The 24,680-nt window shown below is 52.6% G+C and overlaps 1 protein-coding gene across 1 annotated transcript in view; it reads right to left on the bottom strand.

Annotated features, from left to right (window-relative positions):
• LOC119954820 (C-type lectin domain family 10 member A-like) overlaps positions 1-24,680 on the bottom strand; it is a 101,689-nt gene that overhangs the window by 15,146 nt on the left and 61,863 nt on the right. Inside the window, exons 4-5 of the mRNA XM_038780362.1 lie at positions 19,582-19,839; positions 15,359-15,510 (exon numbers count right to left, since the gene is read on the bottom strand). Coding sequence (XP_038636290.1) covers positions 15,359-15,510; positions 19,582-19,839 — 410 coding nt within the window. The remainder of the gene's footprint in view (positions 1-15,358; positions 15,511-19,581; positions 19,840-24,680) is intronic.

Genomic DNA, 24,680 nt, shown 5'->3' with positions numbered 1-24,680 from the left:
CCAGACCCTTCTACATTAATCAGTACCGTAATCACTGCAGTACCAGCCCTTCTACATTAATCAGTACCGTAATCACTGCAGTACCAGACCCTTCTACATTAATCAGTACCGTAATCACTGCAGTACCAGACCCTTCTACATTAATCAGTACCGTAATCACTGCAGTACCAGCCCTTCTACATTAATCAGTACCGTAATCACTGCAGTACCAGACCCTTCTACATTAATCAGTACCGTAATCACTGCAGTACCAGACCCTTCTACATTAATCAGTACCGTAATCACTGCAGTACCAGACCCTTCTACATTAATCAGTACCGTAATCACTGCAGTACCAGACCCTTCTACATTAATCAGTACCGTAATCACTGCAGTACCAGACCCTTCTACATTAATCAGTACCGTAATCACTGCAGTACCAGACCCTTCTACATTAATCAGTACCGTAATCACTGCAGTACCAGACCCTTCTACATTAATCAGTACCGTAATCACTGCAGTACCAGACCCTTCTACATTAATCAGTACCGTAATCACTGCAGTATCAGACCCTTCTACATTAATCAGTACCGTAATCACTGCAGTACCAGACCCTTCTACATTAATCAGTACCGTAATCACTGCAGTACCAGACCCTTCTACATTAATCAGTACCGTAATCACTGCAGTACCAGCCCTTCTACATTAATCAGTACCGTAATCACTGCAGTACCAGACCCTTCTACATTAATCAGTACCGTAATCACTGCAGTACCAGCCCTTCTACATTAATCAGTACCGTAATCACTGCAGTACCAGACCCTTCTACATTAATCAGTACCGTAATCACTGCAGTACCAGACCCTTCTACATTAATCAGTACCGTAATCACTGCAGTACCAGACCCTTCTACATTAATCAGTACCGTAATCACTGCAGTACCAGACCCTTCTACATTAATCAGTACCGTAATCACTGCAGTACCAGACCCTTCTACATTAATCAGTACCGTAATCACTGCAGTACCAGACCCTTCTACATTAATCAGTACCGTAATCACTGCAGTACCAGACCCTTCTACATTAATCAGTACCGTAATCACTGCAGTACCAGACCCTTCTACATTAATCAGTACCGTAATCACTGCAGTACCAGACCCTTCTACATTAATCAGTACCGTAATCACTGCAGTACCAGACCCTTCTACATTAATCAGTACCGTAATCACTGCAGTACCAGACCCTTCTACATTAATCAGTACCGTAATCACTGCAGTACCAGACCCTTCTACATTAATCAGTACCGTAATCACTGCAGTACCAGACCCTTCTACATTAATCAGTACCGTAATCACTGCAGTACCAGACCCTTCTACATTAATCAGTACCGTAATCACTGCAGTACCAGCCCTTCTACATTAATCAGTACCGTAATCACTGCAGTACCAGACCCTTCTACATTAATCAGTACCGTAATCACTGCAGTACCAGACCCTTCTACATTAATCAGTACCGTAATCACTGCAGTACCAGACCCTTCTACATTAATCAGTACCGTAATCACTGCAGTACCAGACCCTTCTACATTAATCAGTACCGTAATCACTGCAGTACCAGACCCTTCTACATTAATCAGTACCGTAATCACTGCAGTACCAGACCCTTCTACATTAATCAGTACCGTAATCACTGCAGTACCAGCCCCTTCTACATTAATCAGTACCGTAATCACTGCAGTACCAGACCCTTCTACATTAATCAGTACCGTAATCACTGCAGTACCAGACCCTTCTACATTAATCAGTACCGTAATCACTGCAGTACCAGACCCTTCTACATTAATCAGTACCGTAATCACTGCAGTACCAGACCCTTCTACATTAATCAGTACCGTAATCACTGCAGTACCAGCCCTTCTACATTAATCAGTACCGTAATCACTGCAGTACCAGACCCTTCTACATTAATCAGTACCGTAATCACTGCAGTACCAGACCCTTCTACATTAATCAGTACCGTAATCACTGCAGTACCAGACCCTTCTACATTAATCAGTACCGTAATCACTGCAGTACCAGACCCTTCTACATTAATCAGTACCGTAATCACTGCAGTACCAGCCCCTTCTACATTAATCAGTACCGTAATCACTGCAGTACCAGACCCTTCTACATTAATCAGTACCGTAATCACTGCAGTACCAGACCCTTCTACATTAATCAGTACCGTAATCACTGCAGTACCAGACCCTTCTACATTAATCAGTACCGTAATCACTGCAGTACCAGACCCTTCTACATTAATCAGTACCGTAATCACTGCAGTACCAGACCCTTCTACATTAATCAGTACCGTAATCACTGCAGTACCAGACCCTTCTACATTAATCAGTACCGTAATCACTGCAGTACCAGACCCTTCTACATTAATCAGTACCGTAATCACTGCAGTACCAGACCCTTCTACATTAATCAGTACCGTAATCACTGCAGTACCAGACCCTTCTACATTAATCAGTACCGTAATCACTGCAGTACCAGACCCTTCTACATTAATCAGTACCGTAATCACTGCAGTACCAGACCCTTCTACATTAATCAGTACCGTAATCACTGCAGTACCAGACCCTTCTACATTAATCAGTACCGTAATCACTGCAGTACCAGACCCTTCTACATTAATCAGTACCGTAATCACTGCAGTACCAGACCCTTCTACATTAATCAGTACCGTAATCACTGCAGTACCAGACCCTTCTACATTAATCAGTACCGTAATCACTGCAGTACCAGACCCTTCTACATTAATCAGTACCGTAATCACTGCAGTACCAGACCCTTCTACATTAATCAGTACCGTAATCACTGCAGTACCAGACCCTTCTACATTAATCAGTACCGTAATCACTGCAGTACCAGACCCTTCTACATTAATCAGTACCGTAATCACTGCAGTACCAGACCCTTCTACATTAATCAGTACCGTAATCACTGCAGTACCAGACCCTTCTACATTAATCAGTACCGTAATCACTGCAGTACCAGACCCTTCTACATTAATCAGTACCGTAATCACTGCAGTACCAGACCCTTCTACATTAATCAGTACCGTAATCACTGCAGTACCAGACCCTTCTACATTAATCAGTACCGTAATCACTGCAGTACCAGACCCTTCTACATTAATCAGTACCGTAATCACTGCAGTATCAGACCCTTCTACATTAATCAGTACCGTAATCACTGCAGTACCAGACCCTTCTACATTAATCAGTACCGTAATCACTGCAGTACCAGACCCTTCTACATTAATCAGTACCGTAATCACTGCAGTACCAGACCCTTCTACATTAATCAGTACCGTAATCACTGCAGTACCAGACCCTTCTACATTAATCAGTACCGTAATCACTGCAGTATCCAGCCCTTCTACATTAATCAGTACCGTAATCACTGCAGTACCAGCCCCTTCTACATTAATCAGTACCGTAATCACTGCAGTACCAGCCCTTCTACATTAATCAGTACCGTAATCACTGCAGTACCAGACCCTTCTACATTAATCAGTACCGTAATCACTGCAGTACCAGACCCTTCTACATTAATCCAGTACCGTAATCACTGCAGTACCAGACCCTTCTACATTAATCAGTACCGTAATCACTGCAGTATCAGACCCTTCTACATTAATCAGTACCGTAATCACTGCAGTACCAGACCCTTCTACATTAATCAGTACCGTAATCACTGCAGTACCAGACCCTTCTACATTAATCAGTACCGTAATCACTGCAGTACCAGCCCCTTCTACATTAATCAGTACCGTAATCACTGCAGTACCAGACCCTTCTACATTAATCAGTACCGTAATCACTGCAGTACCAGACCCTTCTACATTAATCAGTACCGTAATCACTGCAGTACCAGACCCTTCTACATTAATCAGTACCGTAATCACTGCAGTACCAGACCCTTCTACATTAATCAGTACCGTAATCACTGCAGTATCAGCTCCTTCTACATTAATCAGTACCGTAATCACTGCAGTACCAGACCCTTCTACATTAATCAGTACCGTAATCACTGCAGTACCAGACCCTTCTACATTAATCAGTACCGTAATCACTGCAGTACCAGACCCTTCTACATTAATCAGTACCGTAATCACTGCAGTACCAGACCCTTCTACATTAATCAGTACCGTAATCACTGCAGTACCAGACCCTTCTACATTAATCAGTACCGTAATCACTGCAGTACCAGACCCTTCTACATTAATCAGTACCGTAATCACTGCAGTACCAGACCCTTCTACATTAATCAGTACCGTAATCACTGCAGTACCAGACCCTTCTACATTAATCAGTACCGTAATCACTGCAGTACCAGACCCTTCTACATTAATCAGTACCGTAATCACTGCAGTACAGACCCTTCTACATTAATCAGTACCGTAATCACTGCAGTACCAGACCCTTCTACATTAATCAGTACCGTAATCACTGCAGTATCAGACCCTTCTACATTAATCAGTACCGTAATCACTGCAGTACCAGACCCTTCTACATTAATCAGTACCGTAATCACTGCAGTACCAGACCCTTCTACATTAATCAGTACCGTAATCACTGCAGTACCAGACCCTTCTACATTAATCAGTACCGTAATCACTACAGTACCAGCCCCTTCTACATTAATCAGTACCGTAATCACTACAGTACCTGACCCTTCTACATTAATCAGTAACGTAATCACTGCAGTACCTGACCCTTCTACATTAATCAGTACCGTAATCACTACAGTACCAGACCCTTCTACATTAATCAGTACCGTAATCACTGCAGTACCAGACCCTTCTACATTAATCAGTACCATAATCACTGCAGTATCAGACCCTTCTACATTAATCCAGTACCGTAATCACTGCAGTACCAGACCCTTCTACATTAATCAGTACCATAATCACTGCAGTATCAGACCCTTCTACATTAATCAGTACCGTAATCACTGCAGTACCAGACCCTTCTACATTAATCAGTACCATAATCACTGCAGTATCAGACCCTTCTACATTAATCAGTACCGTAATCACTGCAGTATCAGACCCTTACACATTAATCTAGTACCATAATCACTGCAGTATCAGACCCTTCTACATTAATCCAGTACCGTAATCACTGCAGTATCAGACCCTTACACATTAGTCCAGTACCGTAAACACTGCAGTATCAGGCCCTTACACATTAATCAGTACCGTAATCACTGCAGTATCAGACCCTTCTACATTAATCCAGTACCGTAAACACTGCAGTACCAGACCCTTCTACATTAATCCAGTACCGTAATCACTGCAGTATCAGACCCTTCTACATTAATCCAGTACCGTAAACACTGCAGTACCAGACCCTCTACATTAATCAGTACCGTAATCACTGCAGTATCAGACCCTTACACATTAATCCAGTACCGTAATCACTGCAGTATCAGACCCTTAGACATGAATCCAGTCCCGTAATCACTGCAGTATCAGACCCTTCTACATTAATCCAGTACCGTAAACACTGCAGTATCAGTCGTTTCCTCATAAATGCAGTCCGATAATAACTGAAGTGGGGGAGGGAGGCCTTTGATCAGCCTCTCGAGATGGATCAGATGCAGAGGGCACAGAGGAGGAGGAGGATGCAGGTGCTGGAGTCGCCGAGGGTGATTGTGGTACAGTTGCACCTTTTCTTGGACAAGGAGAAGATTTTGCTTTGGTGAGGCAGACCAGGAGGTAGACCTGGGAGGGAGATGAGCTGAGGGTCTACCAAGCCAGGGTACGGAGCTGGCGAAGCAGACAGCCGATTCAACCGGGGAAAAGCTGCCCTCTTCAAGAAGGGAGTGAAGTCTGGGGTTTTCTACCCTGCCCGCGTGTGGGTGACTTATAGTAAGAATTTTATTTTGACTCGTAGGTGGAGGTGATGGACTGTATGAGGGACCATGGACTGTATGAGGGACCATGGACTGTATGAAGGACCATGGAATGTATGAGGGACCATGGACTGTATGAGGCACCATGGACTGTATGAGGCACCATGGACTGTGACCATGGACTGTATAGAACATAGAACATAGAACAGTACAGCACAGAACAGGCCCTTCGGCCCTCAATGTTGTGCCGAGCCATGATCACCCTACTCAAACCCACGTATCCACCCTATACCCGTAGCCCAACAACCCCCCCCTAACCTTACTTTTATTAGGACACTACGGGCAATTTAGCATGGCCAATCCACCTAACCCGCACATCTTTGGACTGTGGGAGGAAACCGGAGCACCCGGAGGAAACCCACGCACACAGGGGGAGGACGTGCAGACTCCACACAGACAGTGACCCAGCTGGGAATCGAACCTGGGACCCTGGAGCTGTGAAGCATTTATGCTAACCACCATGCTACCCTGCTGCCCTATGAGGGACCATGGACTGTATGAGGGACCATGGACTGTATGAAGGACCATGGACTGTATGAGAGACCATGGACTGTGACCATGGACTGTATGAGGGACCATGGACTGTATGAGGGACCATGGACTGTGACCATGGACTGTATGAGGGACCATAGACTGTATGAGAGACCATGGACTGTATGAGGGACCATGGACTGTATGAGAGACCATGGACTGTATGAGAGACCATGGACTGTGACCATGGACTGTATGAGAGACCATGGACTGTATGAGAGACCATGGACTGTATGAGGGACCATGGACTGTATGAGGGACCATAGACTGTATGAGAGACCATGGACTGTGACCATGGACTGTATGAGGGACCATGGACTGTATGAGGGACCATGGACTGTGACCATGGACTGTATGAGGGACCATAGACTGTATGAGAGACCATGGACTGTGACCATGGACTGTATGAGGGACCATGGACTGTATGAGGGACCGTGGACTGTATGAGGGACCGTGGACTGTATGAGGGACCATGGACTGTATGAGGGACCATGGACTGTATGAGAGACCATGGACTGCATGAGGGACCATGGACTGTGACCATGGACTGTATGAGGGACCATGGACTGTGACCATGGACTGTATGAGGGACCATGGACTGTATGAAGGACCATGGACTGTATGAGAGACCATGGACTGTGACCATGGACTGTATGAGGGACCATGGACTGTGACCATGGACTGTATGAGGGACCATGGACTGTATGAGAGACCATGGACTGTGACTATGGACTGTATGAGGGACCATGGACTGTATGAGAGACCATGGACTGTATGAGGGACCATGGACTGTGACCATGGACTGTATGAGGGACCATGGACTGTATGAGAGACCATGGACTGTGACCATGGACTGTATGAGAGACCATGGACTGTATGAGGGACCATGGACTGTATGAGAGACCATGGACTGTGACCATGGACTGTATGAGGGACCATGGACTGTATGAGGGACCATGGACTGTGACCATGGCCTGTATGAGAGACCATGGACTGTCTGAGAGACCATGGACTGTGACCATGGACTGTATGAGAGACCATGGACTGTGACCATGGACTGTATGAGAGACCATGGACTGTATGAGGGACCATGGACTGTGACCATGGACTGTCTGAGAGACCATGGACTGTGACCATGGACTGTGACCATGGACTGTATGAGAGACCATGGACTGTATGAGAGACCATGGACTGTATGAGGGACCATGGACTGTATGAGGGACCATGGACTGTATGAGAGACCATGGACTGTCTGAGAGACCATGGACTGTGACCATGGACTGTATGAGGGACCATGGACTGTATGAGAGACCATGGACTGTATGAGGGACCATGGACTGTATGAGGGACCATGGACTGTATGAGGGACCATAGACTGTATGAGGGACCATGGACTGTATGAGGGACCATGGACTATATGAGAGACTGTGGACTGTATGAGGGACCATGGACTGTATGAGGGACCATGGACTGTATGAGGGACCATGGACTGTATGAGAGACCATGGACTGTATGAGGGACCATGGACTGTATGAGGGACCATGGACTGTATGAGGGACCATGGACTGTGACCATGGACTGTATGAGGGACCATGGACTGTGACCATGGACTGTATGAGGGACCATGGACTGTGACCATGGACTGTATGAAGGACCATGGACTGTATGAGGGACCATGGACTGTATGAGAGACCATGGACTGTGACCATGGACTGTATGAGGGACCATGGACTGTGACCATGGACTGTATGAGAGACCATGGACTGTATGAGGGACCATGGACTGTGACCATGGACTGTATGAGGGACCATGGACTGTATGAGAGACCATGGACTGTATGAGGGACCATGGACTGTATGAGGGACCATGGACTGTATGAGGGACCATGGACTGTATGAGAGACCATGGACTGTGACCATGGACTGTATGAGGGACCATGGACTGTATGAGAGACCATGGACTGTGACCATGGACTGTATGAGAGACCATGGACTGTATGAGGGACCATGGACTGTGACCATGGCCTGTATGAGAGACCATGGACTGTCTGAGAGACCATGGACTGTGACCATGGACTGTATGAGAGACCATGGACTGTATGAGGGACCATGGACTGTGACCATGGACTGTCTGAGAGACCATGGACTGTGACCATGGACTGTGACCATGGACTGTATGAGGGACCATGGACTGTCTGAGAGACCATGGACTGTGACCATGGACTGTCTGAGAGACCATGGACTGTGACCATGGACTGTGACCATGGACTGTATGAGAGACCATGGACTGTCTGAGAGACCATGGACTGTGACCATGGACTGTATGAGGGACCATGGACTGTATGAGAGACCATGGACTGTATGAGGGACCATGGACTGTATGAGGGACCATGGACTGTATGAGGGACCATGGACTGTATGAGAGACTGTGGACTGTATGAGGGACCATGGACTGTATGAGAGACTGTGGACTGTATGAGGGACCATGGACTGTATGAGAGACCATGGACTGTATGAGGGACCATGGACTGTATGAGGGACCATGGACTGTATGAGGGACCATGGACTGTGACCATGGACTGTATGAGGGACCATGGACTGTGACCATTGACTGAGGGACCATGGACTGTATGAAGGACCATGGACTGTATGAGGGACCATGGACTGTATGAGGGACCATGGACTGTATGAGGGACCATGGACTGTGACCATTGACTGAGGGACCATGGACTGTATGAAGGACCATGGACTGTATGAGGGACCATGGACTGTATGAGGGACCATGGACTGTATGAGAGACCATGGACTGTATGAGGGACCATGGACTGTATGAGAGACCATGGACTGTATGAGGGACCATGGACTGTGACCATGGACTGTATGAGGGACCATGGACTGTATGAGGGACCATGGACTGTGACCATGGACTGTATGAGGGACCATGGACTGTATGAGGGACCATGGACTGTGACCATGGACTGTATGAGAGACCATGGACTGTATGAGAGACCATGGACTGTGACCATGGACTGTATGAGAGACCATGGACTGTATGAGGGACCATGGACTGTATGAGGGACCATGGACTGTATGAGGGACCATGGACTGTATGAGGGACCATGGACTGTATGAGAGACCATGGACTGTATGAGGGACCATAGACTGTATGAGGGACCATGGACTGTATGAGGGACCATGGACTGTATGAGGGACCATGGACTGTATGAGAGACCATGGACTGTATGAGGGACCATAGACTGTATGAGAGACCATGGACTGTGACCATGGACTGTATGAGAGACCATGGACTGTGACCATGGACTGTATGAGGGACCATGGACTGTATGAGGGACCATGGACTGTGACCATGGACTGTATGAGAGACCATGGACTGTATGAGAGACCATGGACTGTGACCATGGACTGTATGAGGGACCATGGACTGTATGAGGGACCATGGACTGTATGAGGGACCATAGACTGTATGAGGGACCATGGACTGTATGAGGGACCATGGACTGTGACCATGGACTGTATGAGGGACCATGGACTGTATGAGGGACCATGGACTGTATGAGAGACCATGGACTGTATGAGGGACCATGGACTGTATGAGGGACCATGGACTGTGACCATGGACTGTATGAGGGACCATGGACTGTATGAGGGACCATGGACTGTGACCATGGACTGTGACCATGGACTGTATGAGGGACCATGGACTGTATGAGGGACCATGGACTGTGACCATGGACTGTGACCATGGACTGTATGAGGGACCATGGACTGTGACCATGGACTGTATGAGAGACCATGGACTGTATGAGGGACCATGGACTGTGACCATGGACTGTATGAGGGACCATGGACTGTATGAGGGACCATGGACTGTATGAGGGACCATGGACTGTATGAGGGACCATGGACTGTGACCATGGACTGTATGAGGGACCATGGACTGTATGAGGGACCATGGACTGTATGAGGGACCATGGACTGTATGAGAGACCATGGACTGTATGAGGGACCATGGACTGTGACCATGGACTGTATGAGAGACCATGGACTGTATGAGGGACCATGGACTGTATGAGGGACCATGGACTGTATGAGGGACCATGGACTGTATGAGAGACCATGGACTGTGACCATGGACTGTATGAGGGACCATGGACTGTATGAGGGACCATGGACTGTATGAGGGACCATGGACTGTATGAGGGACCATGGACTGTATGAGAGACCATGGACTGTGACCATGGACTGTATGAGGGACCATGGACTGTATGAGGGACCATGGACTGTATGAGGGACCATGGACTGTGACCATGGACTGTATGAGGGACCATGGACTGTATGAGGGACCATGGACTGTATGAGAGACCATGGACTGTGACCATGGACTGTATGAGAGACCATGGACTGTGACCATGGACTGTATGAGAGACCATGGACTGTATGAGGGACCATGGACTGTATGAGAGACCATGGACTGTATGAGGGACCATGGACTGTATGAGAGACCATGGACTGTATGAGGGACCATGGACTGTATGAGAGACCATGGACTGTATGAGGGACCATGGACTGTGACCATGGACTGTATGAGAGACCATGGACTGTATGAGGGACCATGGACTGTGACCATGGACTGTATGAGGGACCATGGACTGTATGAGGGACCATGGACTGTGACCATGGACTGTATGAGAGACCATGGACTGTATGAGAGACCATGGACTGTGACCATGGACTGTATGAGGGACCATGGACTGTATGAGGGACCATGGACTGTGACCATGGACTGTATGAGGGACCATGGACTGTATGAGAGACCATAGACTGTGACCATGGACTGTATGAGAGACCATGGACTGTATGAGAGACCATGGACTGTGACCATGGACTGTATGAGGGACCATGGACTGTATGAGGGACCATGGACTGTGACCATGGACTGTATGAGGGACCATGGACTGTATGAGGGACCATGGACTGTATGAAGGACCATGGACTGTATGAGAGACCATGGACTGTATGAGGGACCATGGACTGTGACCATGGACTGTATGAGGGACCATGGACTGTATGAGGGACCATGGACTGTATGAGAGACCATGGACTGTATGAGGGACCATGGACTGTGACCATGGACTGTATGAGAGACCATGGACTGTATGAGAGACCATGGACTGTATGAGGGACCATGGACTGTGACCATGGACTGTATGAGGGACCATGGACTGTATGAGGGACCATGGACTGTATGAGAGACCATGGACTGTATGAGGGACCATGGACTGTATGAGGGACCATGGACTGTGACCATGGACTGTATGAGGGACCATGGACTGTATGAGGACCATGGACTGTATGAGGGACCATGGACTGTGACCATGGACTGTATGAGGGACCATGGACTGTATGAGGGACCATGGACTGTATGAGGGACCATGGACTGTATGAGGACCATGGACTGTGACCATGGACTGTATGAGGGACCATGGACTGTGACCATGGACTGTATGAGAGACCATGGACTGTATGAGGGACCATGGACTGTGACCATGGACTGTATGAGAGACCTTGGACTGTATGAGGGACCATGGACTGTATGAGGGACCATGGACGGGGGGGTGTCCTTGAGGACACTGAACTTTAGAGAGGAGCTTCGTGTTTGTGGTAAATGTCTGCGGTATTTTTCACCGTATTTCGTAGTTGAACCCGGTACCTGATTCCTGTCGGGAGGGAAGTCACGTAGCTCCTGTTGTACCCACGCAGCACCGACCGGCGACTCCTAGCCGGTGTGTCCCGAGGGTCTTGGCAGCTTGACCACCGCGATCGTGTTCAACGGAAGAGGGGCGATGCTGAGTGTGTTATTTTCTTTGTTAGTGGCTGGGGGGAGGGGTGTGTGGATTGGTGGAGGACGGGGAGATGACTGACCTTGGGCGGGGGCCACCATGCTCACCGGGTGGGCTAGCTAACGGAGGTGAAGTGGGGGGTTGCAGGAGGAAGGTGTGTGTGTGTGCGGGGGGATGGGGTTGGCTCTTTGTTTGGAGGAAGGGGAGGAGTGGTCGGTTGCTGATGTGGCAGTTGGGAAGGGAGCAATGGCGGTGGGCAGGGGCTGGTCCAGGAAGGGGTATGGCTAATTGGCAGGAGTGGGGGGGGTGGGTGGCTGATCACGTGGAATGTGCGAAGGTTGAAAGGGCTGGTTAAATGGTCGCTTTGTTCACACACCCGAGGAGTCTGACGTGATGGGGGTGGGGGGGGGGGGGGGGGGGGGGACGATGATGGTTGAGCGGGCCGGTGTTTGACTTGGGGCTGGATATGAAGACGAGGGGTTGGCGGTGTTGATCAACAAGAGGGTGGCGTTTGAGGTGGCGACTATTGCGACCCACCCTGGGTGGTTCGTGGGAAGCTGGCGGGGATGTCAGTAGTCCTGGTCAATGTGCAAGCCCCGAATTGGGATGATGTGGATTTCATGAGTTGGGTGTTGGGGACGATTCCGGATTTAGGCATCGGCTGAACATGGGGGAAGGGATTTCAATCCGGTCCGGAATCCGAGCCTGGATCGGTCAAGCCCAAAGTCGTTCAGGAGGTCGACAGTGGCTGTGAAGCTGAGGGGTTCGTGGAGTGCTGCGGGGAAGGGGGGGGGGGGGGGGGGGGGGGATTTGGGAGACTGAGGGCGAGGAGTTTTCAAACTTCTCCCATGTGCTCTGGGTGTATTCCTGGAGCGGTTTTTTTCCTCATGGACAAGACGCTGCCGGCCGACTCGGAGTACCGAGCCCTGACCACACACCGCACTGGGGTGGGTTTGCAGGTAGCTCAGGGGGAGGCCTAACGGCCGCAGTGGAGGTTAGATGTGGGCCTGTTGGTGGGTGAGGGGGGTGTGGGAGTGGGTGACGGCTGCCATCAGCGTTATGTGGGGAATAATATGGGGAAGGTCACAGCCATCACGTTGTGGGAGGCACTCAGGGCAGTCGTTAGGGGGGCGTTTATTTCAATTCGGGCGCATAGGGAGAGGGTGGGGGGGGGGGGGGGGGAAGAGAGGGCACGGCTCGTTGGCACCTTGAGGGTGAATCACAGATATTCGGTGACGCCAGATGAAGGGTTGTTGAAGGAGAGGCAGAGGCTTCACACGGAGTTTGGGTTCGTGTCTCAGGGGGGAGGCAGCGGGGCCATGTAGAGGGCCAGAGGGGCATTGTATGAATACAGCGAGGAGGCAAGTAGGATGCTGGCTGATCAGTTGAGGAAGCAGGCAGCGGTAAGGGAGATTGGCAGAGTGAGGGATGAGGGGGGGGTAAAGTGATGATGGATCTAGAGAGGGTGAATGGGGTATTTGAGGCCTTTTATAGGATGCGTTGCAAATCGGAGGGGGGAAGAGAGGATGAGGCAGTTCCTGGATGGGTTGGAGTTTCCTAAGATGGAGGAGGGGCGGGTGCAGGCTCCAATTGGGTTGCGGGCGGTTATGGGTGGCATGGGGGCGATGCAGGCAGAGAAGGCACCAGGTCTGGGCGGGTTCCCAGTGGAGTTTAATGAGAAGTTTGGGGTGGAGCTGGGGCCTCTGCTGGAAAGGACATTTAATGAGGCGCGAGAGAAGGGGGAACACGCCCCTACTTTGCCGCAGGCTTCTATCTCCCTGATTCTTAGAAAGGATAAGGACCCGGGTTGTGCCACCCGATATCGTTGTTGAATGTTGATGCCAAGTTATTGGCAAAGGTGCTTGAATGGGGGGGGGGGGGGGAAGAGAGAGAAGGTTGAGGTGGTGGTGGACGCAGAGAAGGCTTTTGATCGGGCGAAGTGGACATATTTGTTCGAGGTGTTGGGGAGGTTCGGGTTCGGGCAGGGGATGTGTGGATTGGGTCTGGTTGCTGTTTAAAGAGCCAGTGTCGAGAGTGGGGACAAGCCAAGTGAGTTCCGGGCACTTTGGGTTGCCTTATGGGATGAGATGAGGGGGTGTTTTCACTCCCTGCTGATTTTCACCTTGGCGATAGAGTCACTGGCAATGGCATCCAGGGCATCGAGAGATTGGCGGGGGATTGAGCAAAGCCGGTCGAGGGTTTCATTGTGCATAGATGATCTGCTATTATATATTTTGGACCTGTTGGGCTGCATTGGATCATGGGGATTTTGGTGGAATTTGGCTGGTTTGTGTGATATAAATTGATTATGGGAAAGAGTGAGGTGTTCACGATTAATGCACGCGGGCATTGATGTTGGGCGAGCTTCCGGTTGGAGCGGGCGAGCTTTAGAGACCTGGTAACCAGGTGGCACGGAGCTAGGCCCAATTGCATCGGATGTGTTTGGCTCGATTAGAGGAGGGGATGAAGGCGGATTTTAGGAGGTGGGATGTTTTGCCATCGACTGGACGAATGCAGACGGTTAAAATGACGGTGCGGCCTAGGTTTCTGTTCGTCCTTTGGAACCTCCCCAACTTTGTCCCGAAGTCGGTTTTCAGAAAAGTGTGAAGGGTTGACCCGGAGGCCGAAACCAATCATCGATTTCATCAAGGAGGGTTGAGGGGTGAGTGAGAGGGGGGGTGGGGATTTCGGGGTGGGTAAGGGTGGTTAAAAAGGGGAAGGCGGGAGGTGATTGGGGGTGGGGGGGGTGTCAGAAAGGTTGGAGGGTTGGGGTTTTTGGGTGGGTTGATGTGATGGTCAATTGTTCCACTTTGATTGTTCTTTTGATATTTCGTGTATTTATACTTGGTTGAAAAGCTTTGAATAAAAATAAATACATTTAGAATCTGGGACCCTGGAGCTGCGAGGCAACAGTGCTAACCACTGTGCTACCGTGCTGCCCTGGGTCAGGGGTCGGGGGTCAGGTGGGTGTGCCAAAGGGAGTGGGAGGAGCAGTCTAGGAGACAGGATGTCCACCCTACCTGTAGCGTGAGGCTGTTAATGATGGCAAGCACGGCATTCGCCTGGGTACAGGAACTGTTGGCACCGTACCAGTCCATGATGTCGGAAGAGAAGAAGAAACAATGTCCGCCGTGTATAGACCAGCCCTCAGGGCAGATGAAGTTGTACTGATCTGCAATCAAGAAACGGGCAAGCGGGAATCACCGAGTCGGAGGACAATGCAGCCAAAAAATAAACACAATAACAGCTCGCACATTAACCAGCAACAGATTGAACCCATGTACGTGAGGAGGTTCTGGAAACTCTTAGATAAAGAGGTTGGTTCAGGAGCGTCTTAAAAGGAGAGAGGTGGAGTGAAGGGAGAGATGGAGAGAGAGAGAGACAGAACGAGGCATGGATTCTCCGTTTCGGAGACTACATTCTTCCGCCGGCAACTGATCCCTGCTGACGTTGGGAGCAACGGCCAAGAACGGTTCTCGATCCTTGGCCATGCAAATTAATGATTGGCGGGGAACCTGTCCCCCTCAGGTGATGCCCTGCTATCAGGCCTCCATTTTGAGCGGGCGGCCCGATCCCAGCAGCCATCAGCAAGTCCCCCCTGCCCCCCACAAAGATGATGCTGATCACCCCCCCCCCCACCACGCTGAAAGCAAGGGCACCCCCAACCCATCATTTCTTCCCCCCCCCCCCAAAACGGAAATAACAGTTCGCCCCCACCACACATGATGGTGAACTGAGCCGCCACGCCCCGCTGACCCTACACCCTCCTAAACAGGCCACCCCATGTGTCATATTCCCCAATTAGAGAGCCTCAACAGAGACCCCCACCATCCACCCCAGTCTGGGAGCTGAGATGCAGACCAGGAAGCCAAGTAAAAAAATCATTGCATTTTTAATTCCCCTTCCCCAACATCTGCGTCTCAGACGTGTTGAAAGCAAAAGCTGCCACAGGTGTCCACTCTTCTTAGACAGGCTCAACCACATCCAAATCCTTCAAATCCCCTCAGACCCTTTGATATGTGAGGTTTCTATTCACTTTAAAGATGAATAGCTTTTAGTAGGCTGTAATTGATGGTAGCCATGATATGGAGGTGGACTCGGGTGGGGCTCAGTACGAAGCATCACAACATCAGGTTAAAGTCCAACAGGTTTATTTGAAATCATTCGAAGCTTTCGGAGCGCTGCTCCTTCCTCAGGTGAAGTGGAGGCAGGATCACAACCACGGCATTTACCGGAGAGACAGAATTGAAGGTAATTACAGATTGGAATGTGAAGCATGGTTAGAATGTGAGTCTTTACAGGTCAACAAATCTTCACAGGGACAGACAGTGTGAGTGGAGTGAGTGATAATCACAGGGAATCGAGGCATCAATTGTCTCAAGTCAGGACAGTTGGTAGGATCCTGCAGACCCGGGCAGTATGGTAGGGGTTACATGTAATCTGACATGAACCCTCCCACGGCAATCTCTGCAGGACATGCCGGGTTATCCAAATGGATACTATCATCACACGTGAGAACCCACCAGGTACGCGGTACATACTCACGTGACTCGGCCAACGTTGTCGAACTCACACGTTGCAGGAAAGGATGTCCCAAGGCGTGGTAATCGGCGGGACCATGCAGACGTTACCACAACGGATTAAAGGGCATCGTGTAACAAACGCCAGGCAGGAACGTTCCCTACCAGTGGGGGAACACTTCAGCGGCCAAGGGCATTCAGCCTTCGATCTTTGGGTAAACGTTCCCCAAGGCAGCTTTCAAGACACACGGCTGTGATTGTGAATCTGCCTCCACTTCACTTGATGAAGGAGCCGCTCTCCGAAAGCTTGTGATTTCAAATAACCTGCTGCATTTTCACCCGGTCTTGTGATGCTTCTTACTAGGCTGTAACTAGCAGCCAGGTGTCTGGATTGTTTATTTTAATTTCCCTTCATGCTTGAATGCATCTCAAGCCCCCTGCTGTGAACAAAACCACAATTTGTAGAAATATCTAACTCTAATTAAAAATCCTGACCACATCAAAAGGAGTTAAGTGCTTTCACTTCATCTTTTTCTCAGCAGCAGCAGTGGACAGGTTTAGGGAGGGACTTCCAGAGCTTAAGACTCCACCCACCCCACCCCCGACCCCCACCCAGGCACCTGATGGCACAAGAGCCAGTGGTGGCGTGATGGAAACGATGGAGGCTTGAGAGGCCGGAATTGGAGGAGGACAGATGCCTTGGAGGTTGTGGGAGGTTACAGAGTTAGGGAGGGTTGTAGGGTCTGGAGGAGGTTCCAGAGATAAGGAGGGTCGTTGGGGCTGGAGAAGGTGACAGAGATACAGAGGGTTCTACGAGCGGGGGAGAGGTCACAGGGAAATGTAGGGGTTGCGAAGGCCATAGATGGATTTGAAAACAAAGATGAGAATTTTAAAATGGAGATGTTGTCAGATTGGGATCCAGTGCAGGCTCAGCGAGAATAAGGATGGTGATGGGGTGAACAGGGATGTGCTGCGAGCTAGGACACAGCTGAGGTTTACAGAGGGTGGATTGTGGGAGAGCAGTAGGGGGCACATCGGCATCGAATCCCAAGGGGGCTGAGGCCACGGACGAGGGATCCAGCAGCCAAGGAGCTGGGACACCAATGCAGGTGATTCTCTGGCTGCAATTCGGTGGATGAGAATGGAACCAGGTGAGCCAGCTGACAACACTGGAGCGAGGCTGGAGGGGGATGGTGCGGCCGACCCTATCACAGGCCACCAGCGGTTCGGCAAGGACAAGGAGAGAGCATTCAACCTCGTCACCATCGCACGGGATGTCATTTGGGACTCTGACTGGAACTCGCACGGGACTATGTCAAGGGGCGGAAACCTGAGAAAAGGTTTGAACGCAAAGGGATTTTTTTTGGGAGCGAGAGAGAGAGAGAGAGAGAGCCAGGGAGCAGCTTGGGAACAGGTAAGTGATGGATAATCTGAAATTCTGAGTGATCCGACTTGGGGGGGGGGGGGGGGGGGGCTGAAACGTGATGTCACAGGAAAGCTGTGACCTGATTGGCTGATCAGGAATCGGCACTAAATTTAAAAGTTAAACATTGTTAAACTAATTAAACATAAGTAATTAATTACTTAATCATAATTTAGAGGGGTATCTAAGCCAGAGATCGGAGAGTACTGTATTTAGCTTTCACATTTATAGTAGAAATCTAGTGCCAGGAAACATGTAGTTAACAGTAACTTTTTAAAAAAATGTTTTAAATTTAATTTACTAATTAATTGAAGCAATGTCAATTAGAGGGGTGCAGTGCCCTGACTGTGAGATGTGGCAGGTCCGGGAGGCTTCCAACGTCCCGGAGGGCTTCATCTGCAGAACGTGCACCCAACTGGGGCTCCTCATTGACCGCATGGTTCGGTTGGAGCAGCACTTAGGAGCATGCAGGTGGCGGAAAGCGTCATAGATAGCAGTTATAGAGATGTGGTCACGCCCAAGGTGCAGGCAGAGAAATGGGTGACCACCAGAAGGGACAGACAGTCAGTGCAGGAATCCCCTGTGGTTGTCCCTCTCTCGAACAGGTATACCCCTTTGAATACTGTCGGGGGGGATAGCCTACTAGGGGAAAACAGCCGCAGCCAGAGCAATGGCACCACGGCTGGCTCTGATGTTCAGAAGGGAGGGTCAAAGCGCAGAACAGCAATAGTCATAGGGGACTCTATAGTCAGGGGCACAGATAGGCGCTTCTGTGGACATGAACGAGACTCCAGGATGGTGTGTTGCCTCCCTGGTGCCAGGATGTCTCAGAACGGGTAGCGGGCATCCTGAAGGGGGAGGGCAAACAGGCAGAGGGCGTTGTACATATTGGTACTAACAGCATAGACAGGAAGGGGCATGAGGTCCTGCAGCAGGAGTTCAGGGAGCTAGGCAGAAAGTGAAAAGACAGGACCTCTGGGGTTATAATCTCGGGATTACACCCTGTGCCATGTGCCAGTGAAGCTAGAAATAGGAAGGCAGAGCAGCTAAACACGTGGCTAAACAGCTGGTGTAGGATGGAGGGTTTTAGTTATCTGGACCACTGGGAGCTCTCCTTGGGCAGGTGTGACCTGTATAAGAAGGACGGGTTGCATCTAAACTGGAGAGGCATAAATATCCTGGCCCAGATATTGCTTGGCACTCGTCAGGCCGAGCCTGGATGTTGCCCAGATCCCGTCGCACAGTCCAGGCCCATCCACCATAACATGTGACATTGAACAATCAAAACTCTCTCACTTACTGAAAATCAACGAGCCCAACAGTCTGCGGATCTCTGGCGCTGTTCGGTGAAGTTGAGCGGACTTTTCCTTGATTGCCAGGAGCATACTGTAGGTTTCATCTAATTGGCTGACGATTGCCTTCAGGTCGATGTAGCCCTGATCTAATTCGCGAACGTCCGCCCTCAGCTTCGATACGCCTTCTCCCGATTGGCTGGTTCCCCACATCTGATCGTACTTGCGTTCTAGTTGCCAGGTTTTGAACAGGAGGTAAAATAAGCCTAGGGTTCAGAGACCATAAGACCATAAGGAATAGGAACAGGAGGAGGCCATTCAGCCCATCGAGCTGCCCTGCCATTTAATAAGACCATATCTGATCGAACTCTCTCCAAGTCCACTCTCCTGCCTTATCTCCCCAACCTTTAATTTCCCAAAACCTATCGTTCTCGGTGTTGTCAATGTTCAAGGGCTCGGCCCCCACAGCTCCCTGAGGTGAAGAATTCTGAAGGTTCACCATTCTTTGAGAAGAGATTCTGTCTCAAATCCGTCTTCAATGAGCTCCCCCTTATTCTGAGACTATTCTGGTCCTGCACTCTCACATGAGTGGAAACATTTTCCCAACATTGACCCGATCTAAGGTTCCTCAGGGTTGGTTTAGCACAGTGGGCTAAGACAGCTGGCTTGTAATGTGGAACAAGATCAGCAGTAAGGGTTCAATTCCCGTACCAGCCTCCCTGAACAGGCGCCTACTTGTGACAATAAGCCATTATTATATTATTATATGTTTCAAACGTATCATCTCCTGATTCTACTGAACTGCAGGCAGTACAAACCCGGCCTGTTTAATCTCTCCTCGTAGGGCAGTCCCTCCATATCCGGGATCATCCCAGTAAACCCCTCTGGACTGCCTCCAATGAAAATGGGCGGGGTTCTCTGTCAGCTCAATCTGGAATCGGGAAATGTGATTGGGCGGTGAATCGGATCCCACGCCGAAATCGTGGCGGGCGCTAATTTCACGCCAAATCGCAATTCTGTTACCTCGGCAGCAGAGTAAATGTGTTCCAGAATGAATTCTAGAATTAGCGGGCCCGCCCCGGAATTCTCCGGGGCCTCCGCGATTCGCCTTCTCCAGTGGGCCGTGTTCCCGAGGGTGCGGTTCAATTGTGCTTTTACAAATGGTGAAGCTGGCGTTGTGGTCGATGAGGGAGAGAGGGTAGGGCACGGAGAGGTGTGACTGTGGCCTGCCTGGCCAGGCGCTGGCTGGGGGGCCCTGCCAGTGATGGGGGAGAGAGGGTAGGGCACGGAGAGGTGTGACTGTGGCCTGCCTGGCCAGGCGCTGGCTGGGGGGCCCTGCCAGTGATGAGGGAGAGAGGGTAGGGCACGGAGAGGTGTGACTGTGGCCTGCCTGGCCAGGCGCTGGCTGGGGGGCCCTGCCAGTGATGGGGGAGAGAGGGTAGGGCACGGAGAGGTGTGACTGTGGCCTGCCTGGCCAGGCGCTGGCTGGGGGGCCCTGCCAGTGATGAGGGAGAGAGGGTAGGGCACGGAGAGGTGTGACTGTGGCCTGCCTGGCCAGGCGCTGGCTGGGGGGCCCTGCCAGTGATGGGGGAGAGAGGGTAGGGCACGGAGAGGTGTGACTGTGGCCTGCCTGGCCAGGCGCTGGCTGGGGGGCCCTGCCAGTGATGAGGGAGAGAGGGTAGGGCACGGAGAGGTGTGACTATGGCCTGCCGGGCCAGGCGCTGGCTGGGGGGCCCTGCCAGTGATGGGGGAGAGAGGGTAGGGCACGGAGAGGTGTGACTGTGGCCTGCCGGGCCAGGCGCTGGCTGGGGGGCCCTGCCAGTGATGGGGGAGAGAGGGTAGGGCACGGAGAGGTGTGACTGTGGCCTGCCTGGCCAGGCGCTGGCTGGGGGGCCCTGCCAGTGATGAGGGAGAGAGGGTAGGGCACGGAGAGGTGTGACTGTGGCCTGCCTGGCCAGGCGCTGGCTGGGGGGCCCTGCCAGTGATGGGGGAGAGAGGGTAGGGCACGGAGAGGTGTGACTGTGGCCTGCCGGGCCAGGCGCTGGCTGGGGGGGCCCTGCCAGTGATGGGGGAGAGAGGGTAGGGCACGGAGAGGTGTGACTGTGGCCTGCCTGGCCAGGCGCTGGCTGGGGGGCCCTGCCAGTGATGAGGGAGAGAGGGTAGGGCACGGAGAGGTGTGACTGTGGCCTGCCTGGCCAGGCGCTGGCTGGGGGGCCCTGCCAGTGATGAGGGAGAGAGGGTAGGGCACGGAGAGGTGTGACTATGGCCTGCCGGGCCAGGCGCTGGCTGGGGGGCCCTGCCAGTGATGGGGGAGAGAGGGTAGGGCACGGAGAGGTGTGACTGTGGCCTGCCGGGCCAGGCGCTGGCTGGGGGGCCCTGCCAGTGATGGGGGAGAGAGGGTAGGGCACGGAGAGGTGTGACTGTGGCCTGCCTGGCCAGGCGCTGGCTGGGGGGCCCTGCCAGTGATGAGGGAGAGAGGGTAGGGCACGGAGAGGTGTGACTGTGGCCTGCCTGGCCAGGCGCTGGCTGGGGGGCCCTGCCAGTGATGGGGGAGAGAGGGTAGGGCACGGAGAGGTGTGACTGTGGCCTGCCGGGCCAGGCGCTGGCTGGGGGGCCCTGCCAGTGATGGGGGAGAGAGGGTAGGGCACGGAGAGGTGTGACTGTGGCCTGCCGGGCCAGGCGCTGGCTGGGGGGCCCTGCCAGTGATGGGGGAGAGAGGGTAGGGCACGGAGAGGTGTGACTGTGGCCTGCCTGGCCAGGCGCTGGCTGGGGGGCCCTGCCAGTGATGAGGGAGAGAGGGTAGGGCACGGAGAGGTGTGACTGTGGCCTGCCGGGCCAGGCGCTGGCTGGGGGGCCCTGTCAGTGATGAGGGAGAGAGGGTAGGGCACGGAGAGGTGTGACTGTGGCCTGCCTGGCCAGGCGCTGGCTGGGGGGGCCCTGCCAGTGATGAGGGAGAGAGGGTAGGGCACGGAGAGGTGTGACTGTGGCCTGCCTGGCCAGGCGCTGGCTGAGGGGCCCTGCCAGTGATGAGGGAGAGAGGGTAGGGCACGGAGAGGTGTGACTGTGGCCTGCCTGGCCAGGCGCTGGCTGGGGGGCCCTGCCAGTGATGGGGGAGTGGGGTTGACGGGGAACGGGCTGTCGGGCTGGGGTGACCCCACCCCCACTGGACTGGAGTGATGCCCAGGCACAGGCCGCCATTGCTGCAAGGCAGCCATCTTGCTGTGCGCCCCACTGACATCCCACCTTGGCCCCTGGTTCTGCAGAGCGACTCCGACCGTGTGGGTGCCCAAACCACCCCACCCTCGCACCCCAGCGCCCATCTTCCACCCCACCTTCTGCTATATCAGCCCTCCCTGCTTGCCACTCGCCAGTGGGGCATCACCTGGCTCACCCATAGCAACGCCCATAGCAGCCGCAAAGTGGGGACTGGATGGGTGACGTAGAGCGTTCCATTGGCATGGGGGGGGTGCGGGGGGTAAGCTGCAGAAGCAGAGTTCTGGAGGTACCATGTAGCCCGCTGGAACTGGGCAAGAAGGTACACACCATGGTCACATGCCGGCCTTTCCCCCCCTGCTGACAATGGATGTTGGAATACAACCAGTAGGTCTTCCTCCTAGTCACCGTAGCCCTGGGGGATTCCCTGCAGCTGTACAAGCGGAGCAGGCAGCAGGGGAGCGGGCAGCAGCGGAGTGGGCATCAGTGGAGTGGGCAGCAGGGGAGTGGGCAACAGTGGAGTGGGCAGCAGTGGAGCGGGTAGCAGGTGAGTGGGCAGCAGTGGAGAGGGCAGCAGGGGAGTGGGCAGCAGTGGAGCGGGCAGCAGGGGAGTGGGCAGCAGTGGAGCGGGTAGCAGCGGAGTGGGCAGCAGGGGAGTGGGCAGCAGTGGAGTGGGCAGCAGGGGAGTGGGCAGCAGCAGAGTGGGCAGCAGCAGAGTGGGCAGCAGGGGAGTGGTCAGCAGGGGAGTGGGCAGCAGTGGAGTGGGTAGCAGTGGAGTGGGCAGCAGGGGAGTTGGCAGCAGCGGAGTGGGCAGCAGGGGAGTGGGCAGCAGGGGAGTGGGCAGCAGGGGAGAGGGCAGCAGCAGAGTGGGCAGCAGCGGAGTGGGCAGCAGCGGAGTGGGCAGCAGCAGAGCGGGCAGCAGTGGAGTGGGCAGCAACAGAGTGGACAGCAGCAGAGCGGGCAGCAGGGGAGTGGGCAGCAGTGGAGTGGGCAGCAGCGGAGTGGGCATCAGTGGAGCCGGCAGCAGTGGAGTGGGCAGCAGCGGAGTGGGTAGCAGGGGAGTGGGCAGCAGGGGAGTGGGCAGCAGGGGAGAGGGCAGCAATGGAGAGGGCAGCAGCGGAGCGGGCAGCAGGGGAGTGGACAGCAGCGGAGCGGGCAGCAGCAGAGCAGGCAGCAGCAGAGCGGGCAGCAGCGGAGTGGGCAGCAGGGGAGTGGACAGCAGTGGAGTGGGCAGCAGTGGAGTGGGCAGCAGGGGAGTGGGCAGCAGCGGAGTGGGCAGCAGTGGAGGACAGCACAGGTGCATCCATGCCACCCTGACGGCCCTATATGCCAGTCTGCTCAATGAAACCACTTGAATGTGATGTGAGCCCACCAGAGTACCCGGGAAGCCGGCTTCACCACCATCGCCAAGCCGCCCCGGGGCCGGGGGTTGAACGACAGATGCAAGTCTCCCGTACGAGCACCTTCAGATTGACAGGCCACTCTTCACAAACCGAAAGGGGTTCCATTCGATGAACTTGCAGCTGATATGTGACCATCAGATGTGCATTCGATACCCGGGCAGTGTGCCTCCTTGCACACTCGGCGATTCCTGACATGTTTGAGACCCCCCCCCTCGGGAGTCCGAGGTGCTGTGATGTTCCTGGAACGTCTCCTGCGGGCGTGACCAGTAAGGGGCCCTTCACCTCCACTCTCGGAAAGCCTAATGGCCCCCGGGTTACTCTGTGGAGCTAACCCCTGAGGTTCCCCCGCCACCTGACGCTGCCAGTCCTGCAGACCAGCTCTGGTCTCGGCCACGCTCTGCATGGTTTTGGACCATCTCAGTCTAAGACAGCACCACATGGCGCTGTGACTGTGCCACCACATTCTCAGTCTGTGCCACACCAGCCAGTGT

Source organism: Scyliorhinus canicula, chromosome 20 (genome assembly GCF_902713615.1).
Source record: "Scyliorhinus canicula chromosome 20, sScyCan1.1, whole genome shotgun sequence".
Lineage (NCBI taxonomy): Eukaryota > Metazoa > Chordata > Chondrichthyes > Carcharhiniformes > Scyliorhinidae > Scyliorhinus > Scyliorhinus canicula.
This window is presented reverse-complemented; position numbering and strand designations above follow the sequence as displayed.